Genomic DNA, 12,026 nt, shown 5'->3' with positions numbered 1-12,026 from the left:
ACAAGAATCCTGATCCCACTTTTATCCCCAGGCAATATAAATTATGCTGCTAATACATGTTGATTAAATATATATTTATACAGATAAATATATATTTATAAATATATATAGTGTATCCAAGAAGAATATTAAGTATAAATTAATTAGTAATAAATTTAAACCAGTGTTACTTCCTCTCCTCCATTTTAAGTTTGAATCCATCAGTCCAAAATGCAGAAAGAAGGATTAATAAATTTTCTTGCCATTAGTGGCTGATGGTTGCAAATGATCTAAAAGCTACTTACAAAGGAAATAGTTTTCTCTTCCTGACTCATCCAGCCAACCCTTTCTAAGGTGTTGTGGCAGGAAACCATGTAATGGCTGCAGGTATTAATCCAGAGACCATGTCCTGTGCCTAAAGCTAGCACAGGAAAAAACAGGTGGCTAAATCTGGGAAGGAAACAGGTACCTAAAACCTACAGGAATGCTGGCTGACATCCCCTAGCAGTCACAGAGCTGCATTTGTCCTCCAAGATGTTACAAATTCTAGATAGGAAATGGCTGAGTGCATTACAAAAAAATCCATGAGCTTTTGCTACAAACTGTACAAATAACATTTTGCCTTCTTAGGATTCATACATTCAGGATTTAAAGAGATATTTTTGTCAAGCCCTACACGAAATCAAAATTATTCTTTAAAGAAATGTTATTAAAGCTTGACACTTATGAGAGAATTTTGCATTCTGAAAAGAAACCTATTTTTCAGGGAGAAAAATGTATGCTCTTCTTACTCAAAACAGTTTGTTGGTCTACAGCCAGTGATTGCAGGAGGTAAATTAACAGGAAACAGAAAACCCTAAAAAAAGATATGCAAGGGAGTGCTAAATCTGTCTTAACTGCTGAATCACATTATCTCCTCCTGATTGTTAATAAATAAAGTATACATGTAAATGTGTCTTCTGAAAGAAGATATTCAACCAAACATGGTAAGATCAGTCTCCATTTTCTAAAGTAGTTGTGAAGGAGATCAGAGATTAAAAAAACAGACCAAGGTAATTGTATACTTACTTAGCTAATTTTTTTTTAATCAAAGAATGTGTACTCTCCAGCTCAGAAGCAATATTATTACAAGGATGTAATTACGGGGGCAGATATTTCTATGTCATACAGGGGAGCAATTAAAAGCTAGAGAGTTATTTGGGAATTCTTCAGCTAAGATTTCAGCTGACAAAAAAACCCACCTTGCTTTGGTTTAAAATCAAGCTATGTTTTTTTAAAGGAAGGGTTAACCATTTTCCTGCCTAGACACAGTCCTGAAATGGTTGACATGTTCCATTTGCACTCTGACAGTAAAGTCAGCCAGACTCACTGATCTGTAGTCCCCAGGAGCCTTTCCAGAGCCCTTTTTGCAGGCTGGAAATCTTTTTGTTTCCAAAAGCCAAGAGTGGCAGGGCCCATGGCAAGGAACAAGACTGAGTAGAGTTGTCTCTTGAGAGAGAATCACAAATGCAGGAAGAGTGTGGCTCAGTCACTGCTATTTTGACTTTTTTTTCTTATTTTTGTATTTAAAATTAAAACATAAATACTCATTAAATCTTTATATATGTGGGATGATATAAATACTCATAGTATGTGTTATCACATATCACCAAAAATAAAACCCAAAAAGGTTGAGTATGTTTAAATTACTTAAAATAAGGCAACTGTATGTATTCCATAAGCTGAAAACTGAATTTACTTACAGTCAGATCTTTAGTGGAATAAAATATTTTTATGTACCACAGTCCATGATACATTAACACCCTATTGTGTATGTTTACAGAGCATTTCAAGCTGTCCTGTGCTTGCAGATGAAACCCGGCAGAGATCTGTAGGGTGCTGGGAATCTTCTGCCACGGCTGTGACCTGAGTTGTTTGCAGAATAGATCCCTGTGGCTTTATGAAGTTTCACAAGCTTGAGTCTTGTCAGAAGCTACCTTTAAAACACACCTCTAGAACCAGCAACAGGCAGATGCCCCACACCTGAGCAGTGGCAGCGAGACCTTAAAGATACACAGACTCCCCTTGTGCCACCCAGCACCCAGTCCAGGAGTGTGGGGCAGGCAAAGGCTTTTTGGTTAACATGTGCTGGTGCTTCACCAGCATCTCCTGGGTGGTAGGAAAAGCCCTGTGGTGGCAAATGACACCTGCAGGGGTATGTATGAACCAGGGATGTGACTCTAATTGAGGCAGGGCAGCATTTTGCCAACAGATTTGCTCTGCTTGAGCTGTAGGGATGGAATTGTCTCACAGGCATAGGCAGAGAGGGCTTTAAGAACTGGTGACATATCCACCCCCTGTGGTCTAACCTCTGACTAATACACACCTAACTTATTATATACTCTGCTTTTAACTCTGTCACTGCTTACTATCCACACATTAACTGCTGGACTTTCACCAGGAGTGCCCATTTCAGCTGAGGTATCTATGTAAGAGGCTACTGGTACCACTGTTCTGCAGTTCTGTTTATTTTTTTTCTATTCCTCAGCAGCCTCCATATCTCAATTCCCTCTCAGAGCTGCCCTCATGCAGGGGTCACTCAGATCCTCTGTGTCTACAAGATTCCCTGGAAGAGTCCATAAATGCATTAGGATCAGCATCACACTCACCATCAGTTATCAGCGCTCTGCTTGTAAGGACCTTTCCCAGCATAAATTTGATTACTGCCAAGGCAGTGCAAAGGATTCCACTTAAAACGGAGACACTATACAGAAAATCATCCTGAAAGAAAAGAGGTCAGGCATTAGTACACCTTCTAGTCATGCCCTATATATTAAATGACAGAACCAGATTCTGTGCAGTTATTTGTGCCACTGAAGTAAATAACCTGAGAAGAAGATTTCCCGAGTTACGACTCTCATGACAGATGGTGCTGATTTTGCAGATATTGCCATCTGTAATTGCATTTGCAAACATAATTAATGACAGTCCCAAGCAACAAATGTTGAATTGACCCAAACTCCTCAGAATCAGGAGGTCACAAACCTGCAGGGCTGGCTGCAGACTGCCTGGTAACCTAGTCAGGAAAGCAGTCAGTGAAGAACTCCTCTCATGCAGGATAAAGGCTTGAGAGCAGAGTACCACTCAACAGACCTTTGCTGATGTTTAGTGTGAGAAATAACCATTTAATAGTGTTTCTGATTCTGCACTTGCTTTGGATTTGTTTTATTTGTAAAGTTGTAAGACTTTTGATACTGATGAGCAATGTCAGGTTTAGGTATAACTTAGAAAACAAATTTTCCATTGACTTTAATTTCACAGCTACAGAAGGATCCTCATTTCTTAACTGCATGAATAACAGGGGCTCCCCAGGCTCCTACTAGAGCCTGGGTCTCTTTGTAGGGCAAAAAAGGTCTAAAAGGTCTTCTGGAGGCACCCACATCTTTTTGTGTTTGGTTTAGGGGAGAGGAAACACTCCTGGGTGCTGAGACAATAAGGGACCCAAAGGGAGTCCCTGTGCCTTCTCTCCCTGGAGGCACTTCAGCCCTTGGGCTATGCAGGGAAACCCAGGTGAGCTCTCAGCAGTCTTGCTTGCAACCAAATCAGAGCTTTGAAATAGATTGATTTATTACCCTTACCTTTATTACCTTTAATTTAGGCTGTCGCAACATCAATACAAATAAAGGAAATAGCAAGAATTCTTCTTTTGTTTTGGGTTTTTTTTTTTTCCCTGCAGGTCTAAGTGGGCCAGTGCCATTGGGACCCTGTTACAGATTAAAACACTCTGGCAAAAATCCCTGCTGACAGTAAATATTGACATGATGATTCATCACCAGCTCTCTCCATTTTCATTATTTTATCAGCAATTCAACCCCCAAAGAAAGAAAAAAAAATGGTTTTAAAAGCTGCTTAGGAAAATACTGGGAATTAGATTACTGGTATAATGTACTCATATCCTTAAATAAATCATTCCATAGATTTTTATACAATTTTACAATACAATTTATGTCATATAGTTTTCAAAGTTTCAGTCATGAGCACATTTTTTGTAGTCCTGGTATGATATTGAATACTAAGAAATGTTCACTGAGGCAAAGAAAATAATATAGAAGTAAAAGAGCACAAAACTCAAGCAGTGGGATAAAAATTATTTCAAATGTACTTAGAAAATACCCAGGCAATTTTTGAGTGCTAGGGAAGGACTAAGGATGCCCTGGGAATATCTGCTTCCTGACAGCCTAGCAAGGAAACCTGGGAGCTTTCAGAAGATCTGAAATTACAACAGAGCTCCAAAATTCTGGACAAGCTTTGCAATAAGGACCTGGATTTTGCAATCCTTGTCAAATTCATGCCTCTTTTGTTCAACACTGTGGTTCTCTTGCATCTCACTTGCCAATGCTCAATGACTTCATGAGATCTCTTACTTCATCATCACCCTAAAGACTCCCCAGAAACTTACTGGTGGGTCCCAGGCACCTCTACCTCTTGCCTGCACCTTTCTCCTCAGCAGAGCAGAAGTTCTGTTGCCAGCACAGAACTGAACATTGTAGACTCAGTGGAGGTGACAGCACAAATCACTTTGCTATTACAAGTTATTCTACAGGCAGCTGGCAAAGTAATTTCTTACACCTGTGAAATTCTTGGGGGTGGACCTGCAAAGAATTAAAAATTCACCTAGTTTGGGAAAAAAACCTCTGAACACCAATATGGGAGATTTTGAAAATTATTGACACAAATGTTCAAAAGCCCAAGTATTAATTCAGAATCTTGAAAATTTTACGCCTTATTCCCTCTGTTACAGTGCAAGGTTTCACCCTCTGGATGGCACATTATTTTGAGCTGGTTTGGTTTTCTTCTTGTCGCAGCATGTACCATAGGTTTTTGGGATTAATTCAGGTTTTTTTCCCCTGCATGTGTCACTTAGCTCAAGTTATGTGAAAAATCCATCTTGCCATTTGTCCAGGCTATACAGTTGTGATAAAAATTACTCTGGCCACAAAATTAGTCTATAAACCAAGGATGACCTAAACATGACACGGATTTCTGACTCGGCTCATAAAGTGAATTAATTCCCTGGAATTTTTTAAAGGAGTCTAGAGGAACTAGAAACAGGTTTGGTGTTGTTTTCCGTTGAATCCTAGAAGACAAGCTCCTTTTGTTGCTGATACCAATCCAATAACCACTTAAAGTGCAGACAACCTGAATAATTGGAGCCCCTTTCTTATCACAGCAGACACAGAAAGGGAAGAAAATTAAAACCCTGCTCTTAACACAAACGCCTCAGGAGTTTCTTGCTTTAGACTGTGCCGAATACATTTTCAGGTGGTGACATTCTCATCTTTAAAGCTCTAACTCCACACAGCACCTAAATCACTGTGCAGCTTTCCGAAACAGCCACGGGGAGGCGGCAGATCCCTCAGTAACCGAGCACACGAGGCACCAAGAGAAAACTGACTCAGAAAGCATCTTTTAAATTTATTTACTTCCCTCAGTACTTTGCTATGTGTCCTGGGTGTCCAGGCACCCCAGAGCTGGAAGAAGAAGAGTTAGGCTACTTGCTACTAATGAGAAGGTTTTGCAGATGTAAGAGATCAGCCCAAAATACAGGGGGGGATGCCCAGCACAGCTCTTGCCTGAGTAGGTAGGAGCTGTAACCAGAGAGAAATGGCTCAAAATGCTGTCTTGGCCCTACCTGGCATTAGTGATGAGAAGCTGGAACCATCTGGTGACAGCAACTGGCTGCATGGATGCACCACACGTCAGGATGGGGCTCCAAAGAGTTAAACCACTTCATAGTGTGGCTGTGAAATGATTCCCATTAAACTAACTCATCCTTTGGAGACATGGAGAGAAGAGAAGCCATAATGGAGGTCTAAATTAATAAAATAAGCCTGGCCATCTGGCACCATCTCCCTCCGGATCTTCCTGCGGCTCTGCCCTCTCCGTGCCCCTCGCCTCCCATCTGACAGTCATTAAGAGCACGGAGCTCAGCTCAGCAGAATCACTGTACACATCCTTGGTGTTACTTTAATTAAAGCAGCAAGCAAATTGTGACCAGTGGATAAAAAAAAATTTAACCTCATTTCCATATGATAAAGGCTTCCCAAGGTGGTCAATGAAGCTCCTTCCTTTTCCATTTCTTTTCGTCGTATTCCCTGGGTGCCACGACTGCCGTACACGAGACCTTAATTAAAGGACACCTATATCTTACACTTTGTGTATAAAAACAGCACTGTACACAAAGCAAGGTGCCCAGCCTGGACTGCTATCTCATTACACAGCACTCTAATAGCTGCAGAGTCCCTGTTTAGCTTTTTTTTTTTTTAATGCAAGATTTTATGTTGCAACAGCTTCCCAAAAAGAAGCTTTCTTAGGAGGCTTTTTTTTCAGTCCTAGGAAAGGAGGAACAGGAACCAGCAGGCAGCTTTTCTCCACTTTATCCAAATGCATTTGTCCCCACCAGTGTAGCCCAAGAGGGGGTTCTCCAAAATGCTGACAACAGTTCTGTCCCTGCTTTCAAGGATTTCACCTAAAGCAGCAGTCATCTTGTGACTCAAGGGTAATCTGTTGGTGATGATGTTGTGACTTTGATCTCTTTCTGAATCTGTTGTAGGAAATCAATCAATCAATCAATCAATCAATCAATAAAGCCACAGGGAATGTTTCAGTGCTTATTAGATGGAGATATTCTAACCCAATTCCCAGTCTAGTAACTAAATTTCAGCTGATCTCTGCTCCTAATCGTTTCCTAGAATGCATCTCACTAACTGTGACCCTAAAATCCTCCCATTTCAGCCCTTTCACTTCCATTTCTAGGGTGTAAAAATGTTCTCCCTTCACCTGAAGTATAGAGTGTTCAATAAAAGGGAGGGAGAAGGCCTGTTCAGAGTTCCTCTCCAGTGGTCACAACACATACAATATTATGATTAAAATCTGTGTATGCTCCTCCCCTCCTTGGCAGCTCATTCTAGTGAGTCCAAAGCAAGCTGTTTCTCCTGCCCCTGAACAGCTGCAGGTTTCTTTCCACATTTCTGCTCTCTTTTGAGCTTCCTCTGCAAATTGCCCAACAGCTAATCCACCTCCCCGCTCCCAGAGGAGCTGGGAATTACTGGTACCAACTTTCACATTCCACTTTTCCCTCGTCTGGTGAAGTTGGTGCTGCACCTCTTCTCTGAGGAGCCTTGCTCAACTTGGCTGAGGAGGCAGGGAAGTGTTTCTGGAACACTGCAGATGCTGTTGGCAAGAGGGATGTCATGGCCAGCCCCATCAAGCTGAGTTTGTGTTGTTAAATATTAATTTTGCCCATCTCTGAAACTCACCATCTGTCTCTAAACTCCTGACAATGCCCCCTTCTTCAGTCCAGGTGACTGGTCACCATCCTCTCCAGTGCCTGTCAGCTCCTACCACCCTACTCCCCATCCCATCCCCATCTCCTCACACTTTCCACTCCCTCCTGCTCCTCCTGGTCCCTCTGTGCCAAAAGCCCCTCTGTGCATCATGTTACTTAACCAAACAGGACTGGCTGCCCCCCCCCCTCCCCTTCCCCTGAAGGATTCTGTTTAGATAGATCCTAACAGAAATGTTTCTATTACCAATACTTTAAAAAAATTAAAATAAAAAATAAAAAAGGTCCAAATCTCTATCACTATTTCTCCTGTGTAATAAAGAGTTTATGTCTCCAGTCTAGAGGGAGCTTCTGGGAAGCCAGAGGGTCTCTCACCACCTAACTTCAAAGGGGACAAGAATTTTAATTGCACTTGGCTGTCAGAAAACAAACCAACAGCTCGGTGTCTGACTGAAGTAGGAGACAGTCTCTTCACATGGAGATACAAAGATCTATTATTAGTACAAAAAAAAATTTAAAAATCTTATGAATGTTCAACTTCGTACCTTTGGTGCTGAAGCACTGTGACAAAGCAATTCCCCAGCACAGAGACTTCTGCAAGGAATAGGTAACAGAGACAGGGGGGTCAGGAGAGAGAGGAACAGGGGGGGCTCTGAGCTCCAGAGAACTGCCTTAGGGGACCTCAGGCTCCTGCAAAGGGTCTGTTTGAAACTCTGGGATCACCTGTGCTTCCCATTTTCCCAGAAGTCACTTCCATTGTTTTAGCATCAAACAGCTATAAAACATAATTAGAAATTATCTGTCCCCCCTCAGAAGTGTCTCTCTCTACTCCAATTAGTAGGGGACTGAGACCACCCACACTTCACAGAACCCACCAAGGGGTCAGCAGTTGCAAACTTTTATTCCTTTTCACTCTGTGGTAAAATAAGAATCCCTACCAATCACTTGAACAAAGAGTGATGGATGTGTAACTGATAATGTTTTTCCTAACCCTGACATAGTAGCTAGCTCAAGTACCCACAACATTCCCCATGACCTGTAAGAAGAATCTGCATTTTAGGGTTAAACTGACTGGTTTAAGGCCAGACACCAAACCACACGTAATAGGTAACAATTAGAAAAGAGGATCCTGATGTATAATGTGTATGGTGTTTTGACTTCAGGTGGTAAGCAATACACTTAGATATACATATATATATATATAAATAAATATATATATATTGTATTAGAAATGTAAAAGGAAATAATTGTAAGGACACATATAAGCACAAGTATTAATTGCTATATTGCTATTGAGATAAAATTCAGTTTTTGATAAGGTTAAATATTTCTATGACGTATTTTTCATAAAATATTAAATTAGTAAATAAATTAGAGATCATAAAGCTAGAGTGTGCCACCCACAGCTTCCCATTTCAACTGTAATCAATGGTATAGGATAGAACTGCATGCAGCCTAATCTTTCAAGGGATTTTATTGATAAAAGCATTGGAAGCACCACATCAGATGGGCTGCACATCTTTTGCACACAATCTGACTACACTTTTCCTTCTTTGTTCTGCAGAAAATGTCAGAAATATGGCATGATGCTTGCTTACTCCTGCAAAAAAGTGTCCTTTGCCATATTAATGAGGACAAACGCCAAACTGCATTGACATTACATGTGTTATACTATTACCTAGGGAAATGCAAGCAGTAACTGCATAGTAAATGGATATTGATTTACAACCCCAGGTGAAATTAAAACAGTCACTCTCAGTGTGGTTGGGATGGGCTCTCTTATCTGCCTTTAATAAACAAGAAAAGGTTTGGTAATGCTTTGTGGCAACAGTCAAAATATACATCATTTAAAGTTAAATTATATTTATATTATCCATGGCTATACTGTAACTGACATGAAGGTAAAGGGGCAAATGAAAGAGGATTTTTATCAGAGAGAAGGCAATCATCAACACTTGCAGTGTAAAGATAACACATTCCTGGAGACTTGTGCTTAACTTGAGTTTTGAATCCTTTCTCAATACATTAACAAATCATCAACAATCACTAAAGTTTACCCAGAAATCCAAGCATGATGTCACCAACACCATGCAGTATCACTCTTCCTCCTCATTTGCAATGAAATGCATGCCTACCAAACCCTCTGGGTCAGCACTGTCTGTGGATTAGGCTTTCTGAAACATCAACACAGGAATGGCAATTCCTTTTCCTAGTGGGAATTACCCTGTGGCTGACATAGGTTAGAGCAAGTAACAATAGGGGGAGTATTTGGAATTTGATAGTGAGGGGGAAAAGAAAGCATAGTAAATCATTTCCTAGCCAAGAAATGATCCTATTTGAGGTCCAACACTTCACATTGTAGGACAAAAATAATCTTAAATTATATGATCTGAGAAATACTCATTTAAGATTACGTGGAAGGGTAAACAGAATAAAGGCCTTATATTCTAAATATTAAATACTGATCAGTTTTGTAAGTCAGGAATATAGAACAGCAGCTAAAATTATCAGAAATCTTAATTCCAAACACCCCAGAAAGAAAACCACCTGGCCTACTTCTTCTAACACTTCCAGCAAGTGTCATAGAAAGAAAAAAAAAAAAAGAGGAGAAAAAAGAGAAAAAAAAAAAAAAAAAGAAAAAAAGAAAAAAGAGAACAGATCAGTAAAAACTATTTCCTTAGGGATCAATGATATAAAACTGAAGTAATAACTGCAGCATGTCATGCTGAAGCAGACCCTCAAAGAATAAAGAGTCACAGCAATATAAGAAATTCACAGCTATATGAAAAATAGGAGAAGAACACAGAACAAAGTGGAATTTGTAGCTGTAAGGCTCCCCACCTATTAATGGTACATCACTCTGTCCCATAAAAAATTATTTTTCCTTGGATTTTGGGATCTTTCTATATCAAGTTTTCCAGGTATGCAATAGCACGTTCATAGTTACTCCTCATTGCAAACATGTGCCCAGTGTTTGGGCAGATCCACTGTACAGCACGTGAACCAAAAATCTAACACAGTGTGACATTAAAATCCTGGGAAAGGCTGGGGGCACTGTATGGGCCCTACACAGCACAGGTACAGCTGCTTTTTAGAGGAAATCTTACCCAAATAGCTAAGCATCCTAGATATGTGATGAAAATAGGAGAGAAAAAGTAAGATGTCCTTCAGTACCAGCATATTCCAAGACAAGGGGAAAATGTCATCACATCTCTAAAGAAATAAACCAAGAAATCTTTAATTAAAAATCTTTTCAAATGAGAATGGAGGCCCCAGCTTGATCAAGACATTTGCTTGTAGAGAGGTGTTGATGGATGCAGAAACTGTGTCTGCCTACACACACCCACACACAGCGTAGCCCACAGGAGCACATGAAGCATCTCTGCAAATTCAAGGTAAGGCTACACGTCAGGCAGACCCTCTCTGGAAGGGAAGTGAAAGCTTTATTCTCATCATTTACTCTGCTACCCAAGACCCATAATGAATTTTCTGATGCTCACTAAAAAGAACAGCTTAGAAAATGTGGGAGAAAAAAAGTCCATTACACTTCTGGCTGTGTATATGCAGTATGTGTGGTTTCCAGACTTTCTGGAAAACCAAATCCCTTCAGCTGCAGTAGTTCTCCTTTATCTATCTTATCATCACCCCAGTAGTTCATGAATTCATATAATTAATTCATTTTAAGAACACAGTAAGTGCTGGAATTCTATGGGTAAGCTGCTAGAGAACACTGCTTTACATTGGAAATTCTGAAAACACTGCCACTAGGGATTGTGTTTTGAACCCTGAGGATTAATAATGTATCTCTATTACTTGAAAAGAAAATTCTCCCCATGATAGCAAGTCGTGTATAATTAATACAAATATAGAATTATATAGAAAGCATATAATTAATTCACTGGCCAACTCTCCTGACTCAGGAGGTCATTTTTCAGGGCAGGCTTCTGTCTAATTATTATATAAATATAAAGTAATGCGCACAGGGAGAACTCTAAGTATACCTAAGAGTGATCATTTCTGAATCTATTAACTGCAGGAGATGGAATCTACAGTTATAAAAGTTCAGTAAAAATATCAACTTACTAATTTGCAAAAATTGAACATATTGTATGAATCCCTGGTGAACCCTATATCTCAAATCCTGTGGATTCTTCAGGCTTTCCCATCTCAAAAGGGAGATAAAACTAAAAAGAAAGGTACAAAGAAAGGTGATGATGACCAAAGATGGGTCTTAGCCTGAACCAGCATGGCCAAGTTGTAATACATGGAAAAAATACACTACAAGGAGCCAAAAATCCAAACATTTATAAGTAAAATTATCCATCTTTTAAACTATTTAATCTATCGAGTCATTCTTATCCTGCCCTATAGGCTGATTCAAAGTAATTACAGTCCTTGGCAAGGGAACTGATAGGAGAAATATACCATTTCTGTATTTGCCAAGGCACTGAATCATTTAAAAGAATTACAAAAGGCATTGCTCATGCTGAAAGCCCTGAGGAGAAGGTCTTGGGGGTGTTGGTTGCTAAGAACCTCACTATGAGTTGGCAGTGTATGCTTCCATCCCAGAAAGCCAACCCTATCCCAGGCTGCATACAAAGCATGGCCAGCAGGTCAAGGGAGGTGATTTTCCCCTTCTGCTGTGGTAAGACCCTATCTGAAGTACTCTGTCCAGGAAGGACCACAACACAGGAAGGACATGGAACTGCTGCAGCAAGTCCAG

At 40.1% G+C, this 12,026-nt stretch overlaps 1 protein-coding gene across 1 annotated transcript in view; it reads right to left on the bottom strand.

The window, feature by feature from the left end:
• Positions 1-12,026, bottom strand: part of TMEM163 (transmembrane protein 163) — an 89,377-nt gene that overhangs the window by 2,967 nt on the left and 74,384 nt on the right. Inside the window, exon 6 of the mRNA XM_030454698.1 lies at positions 2,628-2,739. Coding sequence (XP_030310558.1) covers positions 2,628-2,739 — 112 coding nt within the window. The remainder of the gene's footprint in view (positions 1-2,627; positions 2,740-12,026) is intronic.

This window comes from Calypte anna, chromosome 7 (genome assembly GCF_003957555.1).
Source record: "Calypte anna isolate BGI_N300 chromosome 7, bCalAnn1_v1.p, whole genome shotgun sequence".
NCBI lineage: Eukaryota > Metazoa > Chordata > Aves > Apodiformes > Trochilidae > Calypte > Calypte anna.
This window is presented reverse-complemented; position numbering and strand designations above follow the sequence as displayed.